The 25105-nt window shown below is 40.3% G+C and overlaps 1 protein-coding gene across 1 annotated transcript in view; it reads right to left on the bottom strand.

Annotated features, from left to right (window-relative positions):
• The window catches only part of LOC139458626 (uncharacterized), a gene marked incomplete at its 3' end in the record, with an annotated part of 28886 nt that extends 6132 nt beyond the window's left edge, over nucleotides 1-22754 (bottom strand). The window contains exons 1-17 of the mRNA XM_071240049.1: nucleotides 22682-22754; nucleotides 20123-20340; nucleotides 18653-18742; nucleotides 17764-17893; nucleotides 15692-15824; nucleotides 15026-15119; nucleotides 14530-14595; nucleotides 12848-12990; nucleotides 11772-11821; nucleotides 10861-10975; nucleotides 9137-9313; nucleotides 5970-6111; nucleotides 5550-5660; nucleotides 4458-4512; nucleotides 3140-3286; nucleotides 1864-1995; nucleotides 1025-1153 (exon numbers count right to left, since the gene is read on the bottom strand). Of these exons, the coding sequence (XP_071096150.1) occupies nucleotides 1025-1153; nucleotides 1864-1995; nucleotides 3140-3286; nucleotides 4458-4512; nucleotides 5550-5660; nucleotides 5970-6111; nucleotides 9137-9313; nucleotides 10861-10975; nucleotides 11772-11821; nucleotides 12848-12990; nucleotides 14530-14595; nucleotides 15026-15119; nucleotides 15692-15824; nucleotides 17764-17893; nucleotides 18653-18742; nucleotides 20123-20340; nucleotides 22682-22733 (1984 nt within the window). The remainder of the gene's footprint in view (nucleotides 1-1024; nucleotides 1154-1863; nucleotides 1996-3139; nucleotides 3287-4457; nucleotides 4513-5549; nucleotides 5661-5969; nucleotides 6112-9136; nucleotides 9314-10860; nucleotides 10976-11771; nucleotides 11822-12847; nucleotides 12991-14529; nucleotides 14596-15025; nucleotides 15120-15691; nucleotides 15825-17763; nucleotides 17894-18652; nucleotides 18743-20122; nucleotides 20341-22681) is intronic.
• Nucleotides 22755-25105: the final 2351 nt, after the last annotated feature.

Here is a 25105-nt window from a genome sequence, read left to right as displayed (position 1 = left end):
TGAGTAAGGAATAAATGTTCAAAACATATCCGGGGTATCGTTGCCCTAGACTTCAATCACTATGAGTTACCCGTGTAACTAGAGGAGTGTAGAAAATCTTACGATCTACATGGGCTCGTACACCAGAATACAGAGTGAGTGAGTTTTGATTTACGCTGCTTTAGCAATTATATTCTAGCAATATCACGGCGGGGGACACCAGAAATGGGCTTCCGCGTGACGAGCGGACGCTTTAACCACACGTCTACTTATTCACTTATCCACTCACTTTGAACCAACATGATCATGATTCATAGGCATTTCATGCTTGCCATAAAAGTCGACCATGCTTGTCGTAAAAGGCGACTAACGGGATTGGGTGGTCAGTGCACTGATATACAATCAGTTGATCGTGCCAGGACCCGGTGATCCATGATGCCAGCTTAACCCTAATTATGATCCTTGGTCTATCGTCCCGTGAAGATTCCGGGGTAGACTAGATCTTCAGCAACCCATGCTTGCCGTAAAATATGACTATGCTTGTCGGAAAAGGCGATCGGGTGGTCAGGCTCGCTGACTTGGTTGATGCATGTCATCGATCCCAATTGCGTGGATCGATGCTCATGATGTCAATCACTGGATTGTCTGGTCCAGACTCGATTATTTACAGACCGCCGTCATATAGCTGGAATATTGCTGAGTGTGGCGATAAACAACAAACCAAACCAAACTAAACCTTGGTCTATCAGCACCAGAGTAGTCATGACAATCGTTCTCTACTCTGTAACTAAATGTTAGGTAAATACTCAAACAAAAAGCCGTGAGATAGCAGAAATAAGGTTCAAAACGGCGTAAAACTTATTCAACTCTCTACCTGTACTCACGTATTACTTACGGTCACATATAAATGACGTAGTTCATTCCTCAAACCGCACCAATACCATCATTCCATTTTTGTTAATTTAATTGGATATATGTAACATTTAAACCAACGACGTGACGTATTAATAGACCATTAATCACAAACAGTCATATCTGTACTTACCAACTCCCGACGAGTAAGCCGAGCACGTTTCACAACATCCGTAGGCATTGTTTTCATCGTAACAAAGATTTTTCTTTTCCTTGGTCACAACGGTGCAGTCAGAATAGTGATCACCATATGTGCAATTTGCTGGGGACAAAATACAATTAAATTACAACCGAGAGTTAGTTAAGCTAGACTTTCAAGATGTATATATACTACAGGTACGAGTCTTGGGTAAATTGTCACTTTCATTCAGATAAATATAAGATCTAAATATACTTCTTACCAAATACGAATATCAAAAGAAAACATTTATCGTTGGATTATATGTTGTTTTGTCAAAACATATATACCATGTTATTCATGTCGATGGTCAACAGGTACGGTCTCAAATTAAGTATCGTGATGTAAAGTTAAGAGAAGATAATCTAAGTTTGGAAATATTGAAAGACATTTCCTCATTGTAAAATTGTTTTAATCATCAGGAGGACGTGCGCTCCACCACCCTCAACGTTAACAGGATGAACACTTATATAATTTCAACATGACATTTCATTATCTACTCTGACGACGAACGGATGGCCGTATTTATAATATCCTCCTTAACACAAACCCTCTAAAGGTCTCTCTCATTACTTACCCACTACAGGCTTGCCGTAAAAGGCGACTAACGGGATCGGGTGGTCAGGCTCGCTGACTTGGTTGATGCATGTCATCGATCCCAATTGCGTGGATCGATGTTCATGATGTAAATCACTGGATTGTCTGGTCCAGACTCGATTATTTACAGACCGCCGTCATATAGCTGGAATATTGCTGAGTGCGGCGTTAAACAACAAACAAACAAACAAACTTACCCACTGACGACTTAAAAGCTGAACATGTTCCACAACAACCATTGGCATTTGCTTCACCGTAACACAAGCGTTTCGTGTCCCTTGTTATTGCAGTGGCACAGTTAATAAATCGATCTCCATATGGGCAGTTTTCTAGAGTAAATCACATATTCAAGAACACATTAGTAATATTCACGAGGCATATTTGTACAAACGTAAAATTTTCAAACCCCTTGGTAAACAAAACATTCAAAGTGTCCGTATTCCAAAGTAGACACATTCTATGGATAACAACAAGTTGTTATCGATAAATTGTGTCTACTTTGTCATCCCTCAACTTCTAAGTAATGCCTATCAAACAATTCGTGTCCATGTTCACCAGACATTGATGGCAGCATTCCAAATGAGCCAAACCGAAGGTGAGGTAAATACCACGTACTGAATACCACAGAGAAGTGATTCATGATAATGATGATGGTGGTGGTGATGATGATGATGATGATGATAACAATAATGATGATGATGATGATGATAATAATAGGCCATTGATTTTGCGCATATTTCCACACCAAACTGGGCATGCTCAAAGCGCTATTATTGCCCCGGTCACCGGATCATTGTGCACTCAACAATCATTCTCAGCTCCCTAGGGAGTATACAACCCAAGCTACATTGTCATCTCATCCTACCGGGTACCCATTCACTGCTGGTTGAATAGAGGCACATTTCGAACAAAGTCACTTGAACCACACTGATTGTTTGCATAATCACGTTCATACTGCTTTAAGGCGGTGTGATTCTTGTCACTGCTTCTAAACACGCAATAATGATCGTTTCTAAATTTTCGAAGGCAATTTTATTTTCATTTTTACTGGAACAAACTATATTTTTTCACAAATAAATCCTAGCCCAAGCCTCTCTCTCGAAAAATATCAAATGTTCGGTCCGTTAGAAAGCACCATTACAAAAAAAGACCCATCAAATACAGTAAACTACGGTTATAACGAACTCAAAGGGACCCCTAATTTTAGTTCGTTATAACCGCAGTTCGTTATAAGCATATATACAGCACATATACAACAAGGGGCCGGGACCAAAAAATAAGTTCGTGATATCTGTCAGTTCGGTATAAGCGTGTTCGTTATAAACGTAGTTTACTGCATATCGAACGTGTAGATGTAAAGAATATCAGATTCTATGGAAGTCGTGCTAATTGAACTAAAAGACAGGCGTACACATTCTGTAAAACATGCTTGCAATGACGTTACGAGAGAGACTATTATTGAAAAGGGAGTACCGTCACTTCTCTTGTAGACAGGGCACGTCTCGCAGCAGACCGTCAAATAATAAGACCTGTAGCACAGTCGTGGTGTCGCACTTATCAGCTCAGCACATGTTTTATTTTGCGGGTACACGATTGGCTGGTTCCCAAAGAGACAGTCAGCTGAAAATGTAGACAAATTCCCGAAATTGATTGATCATCATAATCAGCGGAATGGTTCTCCCTAGCGGTACTTATATACACATATACTTGGCATCATGTCAAGCACCGGGTACTATATTTCCTCGTCAAGTTTTCAAATTGAATTTTTTACTTTTTAAATTAATATTTTTTTTAAATCGTTTCCTGTATTAATATTCTGACAAAACACATTTGCAGTTTTTTTTCACAATGAGACATTCTCATACTGACATTCTGAAAATCGATTATTCAATAATATGTTTTGTAACCGTTCCATGGCAATAGTGCATAGAGTACGCTTTCATTTGTTTTCCCCTCTTCTTTAAATAATATAATGTAACCGGTTACTGGTGTTCATCTAGATCACCATAGTGTTCCCTTACCAATTTTGTATCAGCTATCGTTGGTATCCTGCCCATTTAATAAAATGAAAGTTGGTTGGTTGGTTTGTTGTTTAACGCCGCACTCAGCAATATTCCAGCTATATGACGGCGATCTGTAAATAATTGAGTCTGGATCAGACAATCCAGTGATTAATATCATGAGCATCAATCCACGCATTTAGGATCGATGACATGCATCAACCAAGTCAGCAAGCCTGACCACCCGATCCCGTCACTCGCCTTTTACGACAAGCATAGTCACCTTTTATGGCAAGCATGGGTTTCTGAAGACCTATTCTACCCCGGAATCTTCACGGGTCTAATAAAATGAGAACAATGTGGAGGAACATTCGTGGCCTTTATCCATCTAGCTACTCGTGACTCAAGGAGGATCGAAATCAAGTCTTACCAGCGCAGATATATCACGACTGTCGATAATCGAGCACATATGTTGTGCATGTGTCTAAGTGGACGTCTATAACGTCATCGAGGTGACCTGCTGGTCTAATGCGCTGTGACACATCGGCAAAGTTGCACCCCTTAGTGCTGGCTGGATCCGCTAGTACTGATTCCAATCAAAAGATTAATCTTGTAATGATCCATGGTTTGTCAGCATCATACCCGTGCTCCTGGGAGGCACTTAAATTGTCAGGGCCTACAATCTGCCTCATCTACGGTTCCTCTGATACGCGCTACGCCGTCTTGTATATCTGATATGCTATTCCAAATGGCGTCAAACTGTATAAATAAAAATATCAATCTACACTTACTGTTGTTTTGTTCTGGCGCATCGATGGAGAAAACACACTGCCCAGCTACACACCACTGAAATCACACGTGTTACACATACAGTTGCTATTTTTGTGACAAATAAGCTTCAAATTGACATCAGAATACACGGTTGTTGTTTGTTGTTTAACGCCGCACTCAGCAATATTCCAGGATGGCGGCGGGCTGTAAAGTATCAAGTCTGGACCAGGCAATCTAGTGATTGACATACCGTATTCGACGTAATAAGCGCCCCGCTCTATTAAGCGCCCACGGCGACATTTGCTAATATATTGGCTAGTGAACAATCCCAATTAGCACCCCTTCCGATTGATCAATGTACACAAGACTTATTTATTCGCGTATAATACGCACTTATGGGCGTTTAATTTTGGAAAAAAATATATCTGTCGTACATAAACATTCCAGGCCACGAAATTTATCTTTCAACTCTGTTTTTTTCCATCAATATAGTATTCTAATAAGAGCCATCTATTTCTAATTTTGAGAGCGCCCTGGGCGTTTATTACGTCGAATACGGTAATGAACATCGATCTACGTAATTGGGATACGATGACATGCATCAACCAAATCAGCAAGCCTGACCACCCGATCATGTTAGTCGCCTCTTACGACAAGCACAGTCGCCTTTTACGGTAAGCAAGGGTTGCTGAAGACCTATTCTACCCCGGATGTTTATGGTGTCCAGAATACGGGGACATGACCGGGAAAGTGTGAGGTGTATTGTCATTGTGTTCCCTGTTATACATGGTGGTATTGATTAACATATACTACTCAAAAGAAGTTAAGAATCACCTGATTCTTTCATATTACAATAGTTAATCTCTCATGCCATGACAGATAAACATTACCAATATGAAAGAATCGGGTGATCCTTAACTTCTCTTGAGTAGTATATATAACTATCAGTGTTAGTAGTAGTAGTAGTGATACTAATAACAGTACTTGTAATATTTATAATAATAACGCCTGATAACAGATAAAGGTACATTCAATTTCCATTCAGAATTCACTGTAGGTACAGACATTAACATGGGTTAAGCACAGACACATATGACGTTCAGATGGCTTACCTTTTTATGACCACATGGCGTTCCTTCTGCAGCGTTTCGGGACGACTGAAGCTGTTCCTTGCCACAGACCATTCTCTTGCAGATGTTCTCAGAACCACCAATGTCGACACCCTGTAAACGTCATGATCAATAATGGGTGACATTGTAAGAAAGGGGGCGGTCGGGTAGCCTAGTGGTTAAAGCGTTAGCTCGTCACGCCGAAGACCCGGGTTCGATTCCCGACATGGGTACAATGTGTGAAGCCCATTTCTGGTGTCCCCCGCCGTGATATTGCTAAAAGCGGCGTAAAACCTCACTCACTCACTTGTAAGAAAGTATAGCGTCAAAATCAACCAGTTAGGTAGTTTTTGCACCTGTATAGTTCATGATGCGCCCAAGGCAGATATTCTGCTAATGCTGATAAATATATTTTGTTCTTACTAATCGCAAGACGAAGCCAGGTCCAAACATCATCTGACACTGTGCATGAACGTCATAGAGTTGTCCCGGCATCGTCCCCGTGATGTTTGTCACAGACGCCGGCTCGAGACTTGTCTGTAGGCATTGCTTTTGGGTATTTGTACTGAAAAATATACGGAGACAAATATCGAATAGGATATGTCACGACATTACGTTATAGTGAGATAGTCATGGCCTTAGGTACAAACCCATATTGTATAATGTCGTCATAATACCATAATGACGCGGTCTAGGGGAAACGGTGCCACAATACAGTAGGCAGAGTCACCTGCCGTTGTCGTGCCAGGATCCGATGACCCCACTGAAAACACCAACTTTCTCATTCACATTATTCACTCTAAATAGTGTACACGCTGCCCTGACCATATAACTTCCAAAATTAATCCAGTTGAAGTCCTTTGGAAAATCTATTTGAGCAGAGCTAATAGAAAACAAACTGACACGCGTCATTTATTGTAAATATTAAACGCTAACAACAGGGAACAATCAGTCTCCATTATTATCCGAAACAGATTTCATAGGCGTAAAAGACAAAATATCGGTGGCAATCATATGAATGTATCACTGCAAATCAGTGATGGCACCTCGTGTTCGCGGAAAGGGTAACTTGAAATCAGTGATGGCACCTCGTGTTCGCGGAAAGGGTAACTTGAAATCAGTGATGGCACCTCGTGTTCGCGGAAAGGGTAACTGAAAATCAGTGATGACACCCCGTGTTCGCGGAAAGGGTAACTGGAAATCAGTGATGACACCTCGTGTTCGCGGAAAGGGTAACTAAACATCAGTTATGGCACCTCGTGTTCGCGGAAAGGGTAACTGAAAATCAGTGATGACACCCCGTGTTCGCGGAAAGGGTAACTGGAAATCAGTGATGACATCCCGTGTTCGCGGAAAGGGTAACTGAAAATCAGTGATGACACCTCGTGTTCGCGGAAAGGGTAACTGGAAATCAGTGATGACATCCCGTGTTCGCGGAAAGGGTAACTAAACATCAGTGATGACACCCCGTGTTCGCGGAAAGGGTAACTGGAAATCAGTGATGACACCTCGTGTTCGCGGAAAGGGTAACTGGAAATCAGTGATGACACCTCGTGTTCGCGGAAAGGGTAACTGAAAATCAGTGATGACACCCCGTGTTCGCGGAAAGGGTAACTGGAAATCAGTGATGACACCTCGTGTTCGCGGAAAGGGTTAGCTTGTCCTGTCCTACCGGTAGCACCTGGCACTTGCACAATTTTCATAAAAAGTAAGTGTGTAAGTAAGTAAGTAAAATTATGCTTGATAAATGACACGTTGTGCAGGATCAATCAAAGAAAAAAGTAATGTTTTCAAAGTCAGGGAAGAAAAGACGTGGACAAAGGTAATGAAATAATTCTTACATACACATAAAAAATCATTTCGGTATTGATAATGTGAAAAAAACATAGTCGTAAATACAACTCTCTTTAATCGTCAGCGTCTGCTCGGAGAGCGGAAGGTTCAGGGTTCGATCCCCGGCCGCGTCATACCAAAAGACGTTAAAATATGTTACCGTGTCTGGCGCTGGGCATTAAGGGGTTAAAACAAGGACTGGTCGGCTCGGAGTCAGTATACAGTGTCTGAGTGAGGTATTCATGTTAAACTGCAGCATGGTATCTCAGTGGGCTAGCACTCTAAATCGGCATCAGTCCAGACTAGTACAAGCAGACACACACACACACACACACACACACACACACACACACACACACACACACACGTGCATGCACGTCGCTATATAAGTGAAATAATCTTGAACGCGACGTTAAACCCCATTTCACCCAACCTCTTTAATCGTCGCCATTTATAAAAAACACTTTGCCATACACCGCGTAAATGGTATTATGTGAAAAGCTATGGCCTCAAAACATTTGTCCACCGCAATTATTCCACATCTTCAATAATAAAGTGTCCATTTCACATTATTGTTGAAGCGCTTAGATTGTTGTTATCACAGCACTACACATGTCAAGTGCACACGCCATACATAGTTTTTGATGCTCACGCAAAATGTTCATCACGCTTTTGAATAGTGGTCCAAACTCTAGCTTGCCTGCATTAAAACAGGGGTCAGGATCCTCATCCCTTGCATTCCCTGACGATGTCAGACAGGTTGGTTGGTTGCTTTGTTGTTTAACGCCGCACTCAGCAATATTCCTGATATATGACGGCGGTCTGTAAATAATCGAGTCTGGACCAGACAATCCAGTGATTAATAACATGAGCATCGATCCACGCAATTGGGATCGATGACATGCATCAACCAAGTCAGTGAGCCTGACCATCCGATCCCGTTGGTCGCCTTTTACGACAAGCAGAGTCACCTTTTACGGCCTATTCTACCCCGGAATCTTCACGGGTCTGTCAGACAGGTGTTAATAGGACTCGCTATCGTCACAAAAATTCTCAACCTCTTTTATATCCTTGACTGTCTGATGGCCGTTGAACATACAATTACTGACCATGGATTTTCAATTCACTTGATGCAATCCTTTGTTTTTCCTGAAGAATTTAGTATTCCAAAATCGTAATAAGGCCATTGTGCTGGACATGATTTGTGCGGTATACGCGCGTGCGTGTGCTTGTACTTGTCCGGACTAATGCCGGTTTTATAGTGCTTACCCACTGATATACAATGCCTCAGTTTAACATGGATGTCCCACTCAGACACAGTATACTAACTCCGAGCCGACCAGTCCTTGTTTTACCCCCTCAATGCCGAGCGTCAGGCAGGGTAACAACAAGTACCATATTTTAACGTCTGTTGGTATGACAAGACCGGGGATCGAACCTTCCGCTCTTCAGGCAGACGCTCTATTAACTAGACCAAACAAGTAATCAAGGTAAGGCTATATATGTATGTTCCTCTTTGGAAATGCGTGTATGATACTCCCGTTTCGTTTGTCGATGTGTGCCAGGTTTCTATTCTACCCTTTCTTTCTACCCTTTTCTCAACCCCCCGGTGTCACCACCGATTTTTAGTGATCCATTCATATATGTTTCATCGTTACTTTGCCATTCACGCCCAGTGTAATCTGTTACGGAGACTCGTTATTCTCTGGCGTTGACATTTTGTATTTAAATTTCCTTGTTCCGTCTCTCATACCAACCCATTTGTTAGGATGCCTTGGATGAAGGTTTGGAAGTAGTGTAACGAACACGTCGAAAAGACGTAGTAGTTGTTGTGGTCAAGGACGTGGGTCCTGCTGTACCCGCTGCCGGTCATGATGTACTTGTATGTAGAGTTACACTTGTTGTTGTATTCGCCGTCATGCCTGGCGCTGAGCCTGCAAAATCCAGGTTAATTTTTACTAGATTTAAATATATGACCCTATTTTTAGCATTATTCTAGTAATATCTGGAACTCTTAGTATGGATAATGTACTCTGTACCGGTGTGCGGATTGGAACTAAGGACTTTTCATGCCGAGAAACTGCTTTAATACACGCTTACCCAACCGTCCTACTTGAGATTAAGACAGCACAATTAGCACCACATGCTTAGATATACGTATTTTCCGGGTGGCGTATGGCAAGCCGTTTTCACATTTAGTACGGAATTACAGATATCTTCGATTGTTTTAAAGATATCGGTATTTTATTTAAAGATATCAATAATGTTTTTGAGATATCAAAAAATAATTAAAGATATCTTAAATTCATTTCTGATATCCATAATACAATTACTGATATCTTAAAATGTTACGGTGATATCAACAAATTAGTTTGTGATATATCTAAATGTAGTTAAGATATCATTAAACAATTACCATCCTACAGTACATAAATATATTAGAAATAAATTCAAGATATCTTAAATTCAGTTCAAGATATCTTGAAATAAGTAATACATATCCACAAATGAATTACAGATGTCTTTAATTCAATTAGAGATATCTTTAATTCAATTCAAGATATCATTAATTCTGACCGTTACTGATATCAAAAATCCAATTAAAGATATCATTAATTATATCAATTATTGATATCAGTTATCTAATTTAAGTAACATTATTAATGTAACATCTTATATAATGGCAACAATTGAAGATATCAAAAAATAATTATTGATAAGTGTATTTAGTTTCAAGATATCAGGAATTAAATTATTGACATCATAACAAAACATGATATTTTGATATCTTTAAATCATATTTTGATATCAATAATTAAATTTAAGATAGCAATTCATTTCAAGATATCAGTAATACGTTTCACCATATCCTTAATTCATTTCGTGATATCTTAAATTTTATTGCAGATATCCACAATTATCTGCATTTAAGATATCTTCAATTCAATACAAGATATCTTCAATTCAATTTAAGATATTTTTAAAACAATTCAAGATATCTGTAATTCCGTAATAAATGTGAAAACGGCTTGCCATAGTTGCGCATCTCAAGTTTGATGTATATAATCTGGCGAATGTTCAAGCCACTTGCGGAACAATAAGAATGCAATACCGTATTCGACGTAATAAGCGCCCCGCTCTAATGAGCGGCCATGGCGATATTTGCTTATATATTGACTCGTGAACAATCCCAATTAGCACCCTTTCCGATTGATCAATGTACACAATACTTATTTATTCGCTTATAATACGCACTCGTGTGTTAATTGCACCCTTAAGTATGGGCAATTAAATTTTGGAAAAATATATCTCTCCTATATGAACATTTCAGGCTGAAAATAAACCACGACATTTATCTTTCAACTGTTTTTTTTTGACAAAATAATATTCTAATAAGAGCCCCCTATTTCTAATTTTGAGAGCGCCCTGGGTGCTTATTAGGTCGAATACGGTAATTCAAATGTCATGGTAAGCTACTTACGCATGTCCGACTTCGTGTGTTGTGACGAGCATGTCGTCAACCAGGTTGTCTGTATATTCCACAGCTGACACACTGTTGTATGGTGTTTTACATATTGTTCCTACATATGCATATCCTGTGACAACGAGGATGAACCACATCAAGTAATATCAAGAGTGAGTGAGTATGGTTTCAAGCCGCCTTTATTAATATTCCTGCAATATCACAGCGGGGATACTTGAAATGAGCTTCAAACCAGGCCTCAGTGTGATGAGCCATTCTTTAACCAGCAGGTTACCCCACCGCCCCATGTTACAATGAGGACCTGGCGTTACCAAATGCCATTTACATTGCTTATCTCATGAAAGTACTCAGTAGCAAAAGTTATTGTCATTACATACATTCATGAAGATACGAAATATTTCCAGCTTGATAGTCTTCTAGCTGTATACGATTGCCACCAAGGACAATTTCCTCCCATAAAAAAATATTTCATTTTATTTATTCAGTTAGTTATACAATAACTTAAACACGGGTACATTGTGGATAAAAGTCACTGTTAAAAATTCAAAAGTTCAAAAGTTCAAAAGTTCAAGTGTTATGATGACGTTTTATGAACGTTCCGGGCAGAACAGATCAACATGAAAATATCAATACCTATTTCGAGGCCAAGTTCTAATTATGAAATTCTTTTGTGATTTCAATTTGAAAAATCCTTTGCCATTTTATATCTTAATTTAACAGAAGTACATAAGTGTTCTAAAAAGACCCAGAGGCGATTCTACGGGTAGTATGATATGACCACGTTTTCCTTTTGAGTACACATCAAAACATCCCCCAGCAGGTGTTGTCAAAGCTATGTATCAATTGTTTAAAACAGTTAGATTCAATCCAAACTCAATGAATGTCTCAGAATATATACGGCGACTCACCAAGCAGGTCTGTAGTGTTCCTGTTTTCCTCTTCACGGAATAAGTCGTACCTGAAACGAATTGGTAACAAGGCAGCTAATCTGATGTAACAAGAACTATTCTAACACATGACATTAACTTTCAACAAGGTGAAGAATTTCCTTAATACAGTATTATCACAGAGGGGCGGTCGGGTAGCCTAGTGGTTAAAGCGTTCGCTCGACACGCCGAAGACCCGGGTTCGATTCCTGACATGGGTACAATGTGTGAAGCCAATTTCTGGTGTCCCCCGCCGTGATATTGCTGGAATATTGCTAAAAGCGGTGTAAAACCATACTCACTCACTCACTCACTATTATCACAGAGACAGGCATAGGTTCATTATTGGGAAGGTGTTAATTAAGTTGGAGAGTTAATTATCGCCGCTCTGAACAGCATTTCATTTTTATATCAGGGCCTGTTGGATTGATGTTGGAGGAAAGCCTAATATGATGGTCTCAGACGTGACCACATTTCCACAACCCTAGAACATAATCAGGGCGAATCTGGGAGTCGAACCCACGATATTAAGTTTAAGGTAGGCCTACAGGGCGCCCCTCTGCAGAGCTAATTGGTGAGGTGATGTGAAATTAGGTTTAACGTCGCGTCCAAGATTATTGCACTTATATAGCGACGTGCATGCACGTGTGTGCGTGTGGCTGCGTGACCGGACTGATGCCGATTTATAGTACTAGCTCACTGAGATACCATGCCGCGGTTTAACATGAATACCCCACTCAGACACAGTTTACTGACTCCGAGCCGACCAGTCCTTGTTTTAGCCCCTTAATGTCGAGCGCCAGACTGGATAACAACAAGTACCATCTTTTAACGTCTTTTGGTATGACGCGGCCGGGGATCGAACCCCGGACCTTCCGCTCTCCGGGCGGACGCTCTACCACTAGACCACGGAGGCGGTCCATAAAACAAGAACTGAAGAAATCAAGAATTGCATTGGCACTTATTACATGGATAACACAACAGGGAAGAAAATGGTCAGGGAAATGTGTGAATTTAATATACTTTAAATATACTTTAAGCTGATTGTGACAACTCACGCTGTGAACACAATAATATGGTCATTGTCAGGGAATCCTGGTGTGTCAGCCTTCCATTGCCTTGTGCCACTGAGAAGTTTATCACCATCTATCTTCGTTTCATTAACTACAGCACTTTGGAACGGTTGTTCTGACTGCTTATCCTAAAATGATATCACGGAGAACCATGATACATACATAATAATGATACATGGAGTATCATGCGACATACAGTATAAAGATACATTCAGTACCATGATATAAATATGTTTTATGACACATGGAGTACCATGATACATACATAATGATACATGGAGAACCATGATACATACATAATAATGATACACGGAGCACCATGATACATACATAATAATGATACATGGAGTACCATGATACATACATAATAATGATACATGGAGTACCATGATACACACATAATAATGATACATGGAGTACCATGATACATACATACTAATGATACATGGAGAACCATGATACATACAAAATAATGATACATGAAGTACCATGATACATACATAATAATGATACATGGAGAACCATGATACATACAAAATAATGATACACGGAGAACCATGATACATACAAAATAATGATACATGAAGTACCATGATACATACAAAATAATGATACACAGAGTACCATGATACATACAAAATAATGATACACGAAGTACTACGATACATACATAATAATGATACATGGAGTACCATGATACATACATAATAATGATACATGGAGTACCATGATACACACATAATAATGATACATGGAGTACCATGATACATACATACTAATGATACATGGAGAACCATGATACATACATAATAATGATACATGGAGTACCATGATACATACATAATAATGATACACAGAGCACCATGATACATACATAATAATGATACACAGAGCACCATGATACATACATAATAATGATACACAGAGTACCATGATACATACATAATAATGATACACGGAGCACCATGATACATACATAATAATGATACATAGGAGAAAGTTGTATGTCTTGAAGGAGTGATTGAAGAAACATTCTATCGATAACGAAATTCCTCTGCTAACAGATTTGAGTGAATCAGAATGTTTAATAATTAATGATAATATCAATATTGTCTCATGATTATCATGTCTTTAGTGTACCGTATTTGTCGTTATTGGTTTATTGAAAATAGATTATCTTGCTGCCTTGTTTGGGGTAAATGTTATTATCATGACTACGCTCTATTAATGCCAAGTGGCCATGTTTTGTTTATTTGTTGTTATGACGGCGGTCTGTAAATAATCGAGTCTGGACCAGACAATCCAGTGATTGACATCATGGGCATCGATCCACGCAATTGGGATACGATGACATGCATAAACCAAGTCGGCGAGCCTGACCACCCGATCCCGTTAGTCGCCTCTTACGACAAGCATAGTCGCCTTTTACGGCAAGCGTGGGTTTCTGGAGGCCTATTCTACCCCGGATCTTCACATGTCGAGTTGGCATGTGTACAGTGATGCTATCTGATGTCACCATCACAAGTTCACACAATTTGACAATATCACATTAAACGTAACAGCGTCAACATAAGTCATTACATATGACACTTATGATACACCAGTGTGGTTATCAAAGGTATTTTATGTTTGTAAAAGATAACACCAATTGGAGGCAAACATCTTACCTGAATGATATATCCAACCAGGTTTATGTTGTACAGAGGGGACGCAGTCTTATAACGAAGATCTACCTGTTATGGAAAAAGAAATAGTAAATTTAGGTTACTTAACTCTAAGGAAAAAAATATAATAAGAAAATGATAACCACTAAACTCATCAATTTGTATCCAAACTGAGAAACAGGGTCACCTGTTATCACCTTACTGATCTATGTGAACCTGTTTGATGAACACCTTTTGAACTATTACAATGAAAAGAATGTACCATACGTACATGCCTTGGCTTACTTTTATTCCGGTTTTAACCCTATCGAACATGTATGGTTTGCTTTGTTTGTTGTTTTAACGTCGCACTAAGTACTATTCCAGCTATATGTCACGCAATCAAACAAGTCACCGAGCCTGACCACCCAATCCATTTGGTCACCTCTTACGTTCAGCATACTTCCCAAGGACCTACTGTAACCAGGAATACGCATGTTGAATACTATAAGAAACTCACCCCGTTTACAAGATGTGCAAAGTGTCTTTTGAGGCCTTGTTTTGTCTCCTGGTGTTTTAAGGCTTCGGACAGCTGGGTTGCTCTGGAATACCATCTGTGATACACAAGGTGAGGTGAGGTGAAATGGAGTTTAACGTCGCGTCCAAGATTATTGCACTTATACATGAATAGCGACGTGCATGCACGATTTATAGTGCTAGCACACTGAGATACCATGCCGCAGTTTAACATGAATACCCCACTCAGACACATTTTACTAGTCGACCAGTCCTTGTTTTAGCCCCTTAATGTCGAGCACCAGACAGGGTAACAACAAGTAACATTTTAACGTCTTTTGGTATGACGCGGCCGGGGATCGAGCCCCGGACCTTCGGCTCTCCGGGCAGACGCTCTACCACAAGACCACGGAGGCGGTCGTGAAAATGCTTTGGCAAGATAAAAACTCCTATGGTTCATCATGCAAATATTTAACTGCAGTAGTTCCTTAAAATGTTATTTGTTGTGAAAGAGATATAAATATGGACAACTCCAATATCATCATTTACTATTGCTAGATAACACTGAGATATGACAACATTGATTCAGTCTTTGTTGTGAGTTTAGGTTACAGACAAGGTTACAGACACTTTTGAAATTGTACGCATTGATAAGGTTGAAAATATGCACCTTTCATAAACAGAGAACCCTATTACTGTAATGACGTCCACGTAGATTGGCTCCTGAATCTGGCGCTTCTTCCTCAAGGATTCTGATGCCATCATCTCACTGTCACTTCCTGACTGACCCTTCTCGCCATCATCTGAATAAAATACACAAATGTCCATGTGACATTTACTCATGTTATTTGTAACCTCTACGTTAACCATTTCTCATTTCTGTTTCTTGATAATGTGCAAAACAACTTACCATCGGTTATCAGGCCAAAATATTATTGATTGTTTAGATCCAATCAATTTACTATGCTTAAGTACTTACACCTTTCCAAAGTTCTCATCTAAACACAACTTCATTATACACGAAGGAACTGCGTGACATTTATTCATGTCATTGGTGATAGGTGTTAACATGTATGTTAACCTCTGTTTTGACCATTTCTCATGTCTCATGTCTGTTTCTTGATAAAAAAATACACTTACCATCTGTTATCATGACAAAATATTCTTATATTGTTACGATCCATATTTCATTTGCTATACTACATGGACAACAAAGTTCATGTTGATGAAATTCATTTTAATTAAAGAACCTATTTGGTCAAATATTGGCAAAATGATTGTTTCTTCCAGCACACATATTTAATTTTATTAGCATCGTTATATAAACTGCGTTAAGCATTTTGATTCACATTTATTCAGATCCAGCTATTTAAGTTCAAAGTAGTAATTAACAATGAAATAATAAGAATTAAAAGTTCATACGTATTTCTTTCAATAAATGGATCGATCCCATAATGTTTAAATATTTCGATGAAAAAAAAATTCAATATAAAAAGAACATATTCCGGAAATATTTTAGCATTCTGACTGAAGTAAAACTAAGCAAGATATTGCAGATACATTGTGCACCGACAAAAACAAACTTTACAAATTGAACCCGTGTTTGACATGTTATTTCATACAAAGCTGTGATTGTAGGACGAAGGGCTTTTTTGGTCCATTCGATATGCATAATTCAATAAATTAGCAAATTGTGTTTAAATTGTCATGTATATTTTTAGATCAGTTCGTGTGAAAGAGAACTAGGCGGAATATTATAGAGATTTCTGCAGGTTTCAACATCTTGTCAGGCCCCATATTCAAATGCTCTATATGTATATATGATTCTCCGCTGTGATTTCCTTTTTATTGTAATTTTAACTATGTTACTGTAAAGTGTAACTGGAATTATGTTTTAGTTTGCCATGTACATTTCAGTTGTTATATATTCTATCTCTTTTACCTTTCGGTCGGACAGCTCTGAAGACCTTATGTTCTACTGCTGCCTCTGACGTCAAATGTCAAGTTTCTTGTATCTTGTATGCTTATAGGGGGCACGGGTGGCCCAGTCGTCTAAGGCGCCGCGATTCGCTTTGCAGAGTTGCGTCCCTTGGGCACGCCAGAAACCTATGATTGTCGGTTTGAACCCCCGTTCGCCCCGATTATGTTTCTAGGTTCGTCCGCACCATACCCGTGCTCGTGGGTTTCACCGAAGAGGTAAACGTCAGAGACCTGCATCACTTCGGGCTTTCCTCCCACATTAAGCTGACACGCCGTGATATAACTGGAATACTGTTAAAAGCGGCGTTAAAACCCAACTCACTCACTCACTGTTTATAACGTATCACAATATTTTGGATGATTTCAGGAAGGATTCTCCAATATTTAAAGTCATTGACTCCAGTTGATTGTCTCAGGAGATGAAGGGCAAGACAGTACAAACTTATGAGGAAGCATTCACAATCAAAGATACACTCTCGGAAACCCGTCCCTCTTTCATTCTCTTAACTGGTCATGCCCTGAGTACGTCACTCTGAAGTGTTGGTATCAGCGTCCAGTAATGTGACTGTCATAAGGGACAGAACATGTAATATTTGAGAGCGCAGGGTATTTTGCGTGACAGAATATTTTTAGTCAGGGCATCAAAACATAATATTCTGAAAGAAGGGGTGAAAAATAAATTTTCAGAACATCCAGCAAATGATTTATTGTTTCTGTTTAACCATAGGACAAGTTTTGTCTAGTACAAGCGTGACACCTTACCATCATTGTCTATCCGCGCAATGTGTACTGGTGAATATGTAAGCGTGTATCTGATATCACTGGAAGCTGATTCTGTTCCTGTCGGCTTCAACTTATACATACGTGGTCCAGAGAGCAAGAGAAGGCCTTCCTGGTAAGTAAACAACAATTGCAATATGCATCTTGATGTCGATGTACATTTCAAAGACACATAATACATGTGTTGAGACTATTTGCATGACACTACAAAACAGCTTTTCAGGTGAACTTTCAAAAGACACACCAATCGACTGACTTATCGTTTTTGATCCCGCAATAATTCTAATATTTGCATTGAGATGGTGTACGAGTTTGCAGCAAATGATAAGAAAGGTCCACTGAAAGTCAGCGAAGACACCAGGTGTTCGCGAAAAGGGTACGCATGACTTGCCCTAACGGTAGCACCTGCAATTCACACAATTTGCACAGAAAGTATTTATTGCCTGACGCCGCACAGACATTAATTAAAGCGACCAATCCGTTTCCATATTCACAATAAATCTCTGCTAAACGTAGAGTCGATTCTAACTTTCTCATGAACATGTTTGTGAATCACTATCAAATAGTGAAGATACCAGGTGTTCGCGTATAGGTGAGCATATCCTGCCCAAACGGTGGCACCCATCACAAACACATGCAAAGGCAAATCAATTGTTCACCAGGTATAGAAATGCCCTTCACATGGCTACCTTAAAGCTCCTTGAAAGCTTTACTGAGGCCTTGAATAAATGTCATTTAATTTTTCCTTTTAACACGAACTTCATTACAGTCGTTTTGCTTTTGAATTTGAAATGATTATGGAGGCCCTATACAGACATTATCAATTGCTAGTCAACATTTTTATTTCAGCTTGTAAAGCGGCGACACTTACAAACAGATAATACGGTTGGTTTTCCTCTTTAATAACACAGGACACCTCAATGTTAGCAACGTGAGTCACATCCTGGTAAACGGCTGTTCCCTGAAAGAAACTTAAAAAGTATTACACAATGAAATGATATGCTTTATGAATAAGTGAATGTCAGCTTTCAATTGGGTAAACGTCTATCTAACTCTTATCCATAGCAAGTTAATAAAGGTGCAAGAGTCTTATGTCATATATTGTCAGCGAGTGAGTTATTTGCAGTTATAGGCGTAACACTTGCTGGCAGTTATGTCTCATGACAAAAGTGTTTCATGAACGATCCTAGGTTCTTGTGCACTCCCGCATACAATAGAAATGAAAATGTATGCATTTGTTTACATGGTAGAAGTAATGAGAGTCTCTGTCCTATTAGATAAACTCCCCTTGCCACAATCAGCGTACCCATCCTCTTCTTTGTTCATATGAGGGGGCGATGGGGTAGCCTTGTGGTTAAAGCGTTCGCTCGTCACGCCGAACACCCGGGTTCGATTCGCAACATGGGTACAATATGTGAAACCCATTTCTCGGGTCGCCCGCCGTGATATTGTTGGAATACTGCTAAGAACGGCGTAAAATCATACTCACTCCCTCACTCACTCCTTGCTTGCTTTGTTCATATTCCCGCTTCAATGCTTATCATAACCACCCCCCCCCCCCCCAAAAAAAAAAAAAAAAATACCAAAAAAAATTAAAATAATTTTTTACAGATTCTTCCTGACGTTTTCTGCGATGAATGCTTTTAAGATGCATAAATACCTAACCACATAAAAAATATTAAAGTGCAAAATAATTTTACCAATTTTGATTGAAATATGCCAGTGATATTTTGACAATAAGTTAGCATCCCACCCTATACATTATTGAAATATCTTCTGACTTGGTTAAATGACACGTTCGCTCGTCATGCCGAAGACCCGGGTTCGATTCCCGACATGGGTACAATGTGTGAAGCCCATTTTTGGTGTCCCCCGCCGTGATGTTGCTGGAATATTGCTAAAGCGGCGTAAAACAATATGCACTCACTCACTCACTGGTTAAATGACATGAACGGAAATTGCTTTGATAACAGTATCCCTACAGTACTGGGTTAGTTTCTTGGATTTGGATCCGTATATGCCTTTGTTTCTTCATCCCTGTAGACATTGAGATCATGAAGATGTAAAAGAACCCATACGTTCACATTTATCGAATCTACAGTTACCTATTGTTAAGTTTTAAGAGTTCTTTGTACAACATAGAATGAATTATGACTGAGTGAGTATGGTTTTACGCCGCTTTTAGCAATATTCCAGCAATATCACGGCTGGGGGACACAAGAAATGGGCTTCACACATTGTACCCATGTCGGGATTCGAACCCGGGTCTTCGGCGTGACAAGCGAACGCTTTAACCACCAGGCTACCCGACCGCCCTAATGAATTATGACAGCAGTCTCACCTCCAGCTCCAACACTGTATCTCTGACGATGATTGGGTTCCCCTTCTCATCCTGTCTAGATACATATACAGGGGTTGTTTTCTTCACCGACGTGCTGGTCTCCAACTGAAGAGTGACGGAGTCATTGTGTGTCCTTACACTCACTGTGAACTCCCTGGGGAGAGTACAGTCTCTCAACCCTGGCTTTGGTTTTACTATGTCAACGGAAGCTTCCATGCCTAGAAGGGAAGAATATCATTTATTACCTACGAGGGCAAACACGTTGGGGATCATAAATATCATATGTGCCCTTGGGTCATATCACGTCACGAGACAACAGTGTATTGTTTCCGTCATCCTGACGCGTTGTTGACGTCATTCTAATCTGATCGTGACTTTAGGTGGGAATGACGTCACAGTAGAAACGACGTCATAGTTGAAAATTGTTGACGTCATTCGACAAATTGTGGTTCCGCTGCTGTTCTTATACCCCCATTCCACTAGTCGACGCCCTACTGCGTTCTGCGCACTCTGAGGGAGCGCCATAGGTCTCTTCATTTTTCGCCTATCTCGGGGCACTTACGATTTGATTACGATCAGATAGTGCTCCTGTTGCGATCCAATAGCGATCTCTGCGATCCAATAGCGTCTCGAAGACCCAAAATGTGGCGATCTTGCACGATCAGTTCCCGCTCCTTTTGCGAGCATTGCGATTTTATGCGATCTAGGCGACCTATGGAGGTCCATTAGGACTTAATATGTGCTCTATGGCATCCTATTGCGAATTTTGGGTCTGATCCTATCAAAACTCGTAGCGTCCTGAGGTGCTCATCAGTTCTACGCTTGGTAGCAGAGGGGTAGGTCTTTCGTGGCGATCGGCGGCGCTCTGAGGTGATACAATAGCGCTCTGATTACGACCTTGGCGATAAAGTAGCACTACGATGGCGATCTCGGCGATGAAGTAAGCGATCTGACGGCATTCCGGGCGGAGCGCAACGGATCTCACCAGGGAAGTCGACAGGTGGCGACGTTGACGATCATGGAGATCCATTAGAGATCAGCTCGCGATCCATTAACGCTTTTGGAGATCTTGGCGATCTATGGCGATTTGTAAGAGCGTCACAGAGCGCAGCTTAGTGGAATGTGGGTATTATAAGTTAACACTAAAATTCGTCTCTGTAAATATCTTCTTCGGTAATAAAAAGAACATTATATTCGTGTTCATGTCATATTATGTTTACGACAATCGTGCCAACAGTATCTCCCTCGCTCTCGGTCGTGAAATACCGGAAATTAAACACTCGTGTCGTAAACATAGTATGACAAGAACACTCGTATTATATCTTCTATATATTACCCATAAGGGTAGAATGATCATGTGTAATAACTTTACGATATTTGTATATGTGCATTTTAGCGATTCTAAATGTCAATTGAAGTCATATGACGTCACAGCAGTGTTTCATTGTTGAGTAAAATACCACATGACATCATCCGTTGTTCCTGACGTCACACGTCCGTGGTCTAGTGGATGTATAGAGCGTCAGAGAGAGACATCTTGTCATCTGAACAATTGGCTGCCTTCAGTGAAGTTTCTCGAAGGGTGGACTTTTAATACGTTTTTTCCTTCATTTTGTCTCTTAAAATGTCAGTGAGTAATATATAGAATAAACTACTCGAAACTCGAAATTACGGATTGCCTGCCCCTTGTGAATGAATGCTGTGAGTTCCTCAACAAAGGCTTGAGATTAACACCAATCGTTCACTCATTGGCGATTCTGTTAGTGTATAATGTTTAATTTCAAACAAAGGCTATTTACTCAAATACAATTTTACACAGACAATTCCAGTTGGTAAATGATCGGAATGAGATACAAGATAAGGTTTGAAGTAGAGGTAAATGCTATCACAACAATACAACGAAAGAAACTTTAAATATTATAATTAATTATCCTATATTAATACCGTAAAAGTAACATATTTATGTACACTGTTTCAAAAGGTATCTCTGGTATAAATGTAAACCAAATAGTATTCAAGACATTCAAATAGATCTCATAACGACATGTGATGAAAGTAGATCATCTCATGTCTAATATCCCATGGCCCTTTATTGCCTCTTTTCATCCCTCAGTAAGAAGAAATAACGTTCGATTTCCATATCTGACATGGTTAGTTTATTTTGTTGTAAAAGAAAAGAAAAAAAAAGAAGAAAACTTTATTTGTTGTTTACGTCGCACTCAGCAATTTGGTGGGTGTGGGGGTGGGGTGGGGGGCAGGACACCTAACTCTTCGCGAACACCAGGTATCATCACTATTTATAGAGATTCATAAACACATGTTCATGATATGGACGGAATCGTTAAATGGACTCTGCTTTTTCTTACGATTTATAGCAGGGCATTGTAGCATTTATTTAACACCATGAAGAAAATTCACAACGAACATATCTGATAAGTCACCAGTAAATCCTTCTTTACATATAATCAAGCTGAAATGCGAAAACTATATCCACACATGTGTATAAGTTAAACTGTAATTACTTAACATGAACGCCATGATTCATTAGTCTGTACTCACTGTCTTGGCACAATCCAAACTTGATTATAGTGAGTAGAATAAGAAGTTTCATTTTCACAAAATCGTATTTCAGGTTTGATCACCCAACTGCACTTTAATATTCGACCAGGGTGTAGTATTTATATCCCTAAGCTAACTTTCTTTAGTGAGACACAGCTTTGTATGCATGTTCGCGTCAATGCCGATAGTTTCATTGGTCTGCATATTGTGTAATACTGGCTGTGTATGGGAAACGCTCAACTACCTTTCATATTGAATCACGATTTGAGATCTACACCCTGGCCTAGATCGATTTCAAATTGCAACTGAAACACACACAAAGAGAGTATCTGTCAATGTTACTCTTCTTGTGACACACTGGAAATTTATATCTTGTGGGAAAAAAATTGTTTATGTTTGGTGGCGTTACAATGAAAATAGCACTGAGGTGTGTGAGCTCTGTTAGTGGTATGATTTGTAGTGGGTAAGAGTTTGTGTGGTTGGTTGGAGGGTGGGGGGTGGGGTGTGGGTGTGGGTGGCGGTGGGGGTTGGGGGGGATTTCATGGGGTTAAGGTTGATGGTTAATGTGTGTTGGATCGGATTTGTAGTTTTGGGTTCAAGGTGTTTATGTCATAGTGGGGATTCTCAGAGAGGGTTGGGAGTGAGTCACTTCAAATCCTGTCCCTCGTATAGCTGTAGTGCATGTGTCACCCAGTACTAGCTCCCACCTCGTATATCTGTAGTGCATGTGTCATCCAGTACTAGTTCCCACCTCGTATAGCTGTAGTGCATGTGTCACCCAGTACTTGTTCCCACCTCGTATAGCTGTAGTGCATGTGTCACCCAGTACTTGTTCCCACCTCGTATAGCTGTAGTGCATGTGTCACCCAGTACTAGTTCCCACCTCGTATATCTGTAGTGCATGTGTCACCCAGTACTAGTTCCCACCTCGTATAGCTGTAGTGCATGTGTCACCCAGTACTTGTTCCCACCTCGTATAGCTGTAGTGCATGTGTCACCCAGTACTTGTTCCCACCTCGTATAGCTGTAGTGCATGTGTCACCCAGTACTAGTTCCCACCTCGTATATCTGTAGTGAATGTGTCACCCAGTACTAGTTCCCACCTCGTATATCTGTAGTGCATGTGTCACCCAGTACTTGTTCCCACCTCGTATAGCTGTAGTGCATGTGTCACCCAGTACTAGTTCCCACCTCGTATAGCTGTAGTGCATGTGTCACCCAGTACTAGTTCCCACCTCGTATATCTGTAGTGCATGTGTCACCCAGTACTTGTTCCCACCTCGTATATCTGTAGTGCATGTGTCACCCAGTACTTGTTCCCACCTCGTATATCTGTAGTGCATGTGTCACCCAGTACTTGTTCCCACCTCGTATATCTGTAGTGCATGTGTCACCCAGTACTAGCTCCCACCTCGTATAGCTGTAGTGCATGTGTCACCCAGTACTAGTTCCCACCTCGTATATCTGTAGTGCATGTGTCACCCAGTACTTGTTCCCACCTCGTATATCTGTAGTGCATGTGTCACCCAGTACTTGTTCCCACCTCGTATATCTGTAGTGCATGTGTCACCCAGTACTTGTTCCCACCTCGTATATCTGTAGTGCATGTGTCACCCAGTACTAGCTCCCACCTCGTATATCTGTAGTGCATGTGTCACCCAGTACTAGTTCCCACCTCGTATAGCTGTAGTGCATGTGTCACCCAGTACTTGTTCCCACCTCGTATATCTGTAGTGCATGTGTCACCCAGTACTAGCTCCCACCTCGTATATCTGTAGTGCATGTGTCACCCAGTACTAGTTCCCACCTCGTATATCTGTAGTGCATGTGTCACCCAGTACTAGTTCCCACCTCGTATATCTGTAGTGCATGTGTCACCCAGTACTTGTTCCCACCTCGTATATCTGTAGTGCATGTGTCACCCAGTACTAGTTCCCACCTCGTATATCTGTAGTGCATGTGTCACCCAGTACTAGCTCCCACCTCGTATGTCTGTAGTGCATGTGTCACCCAGTACTAGTTCCCACCTCGTATATCTGTAGTGCATGTGTCACCCAGTACTTGTTCCCACCTCGTATATCTGTAGTGCATGTGTCACCCAGTACTAGCTCCCACCTCGTATATCTGTAGTGCATGTGTCACCCAGTACTAGTTCCCACCTCGTATATCTGTAGTGCATGTGTCACCCAGTACTAGTTCCCACCTCGTATATCTGTAGTGCATGTGTCACCCAGTACTTGTTCCCACCTCGTATATCTGTAGTGCATGTGTCACCCAGTACTAGCTCCCACCTCGTATAGCTGTAGTGCATGAGGCGCCTAGTTCTAGTTCCCACAGAGGATATATTGCATGTTTGCTGTTGGAGATATACTGAGTCAAATTAAAAACTTCACATTTTTAAAAGTAATCCCATATATGATATAC

Source organism: Haliotis cracherodii, unplaced genomic scaffold, assembly GCF_022045235.1.
Source record: "Haliotis cracherodii isolate W230 unplaced genomic scaffold, xgHalCrac1.p SCAF_13, whole genome shotgun sequence".
NCBI lineage: Eukaryota > Metazoa > Mollusca > Gastropoda > Lepetellida > Haliotidae > Haliotis > Haliotis cracherodii.
The sequence above is the reverse complement of the archived record's forward strand: the minus strand, read 5'-3'. Positions and strand labels throughout refer to the sequence as shown.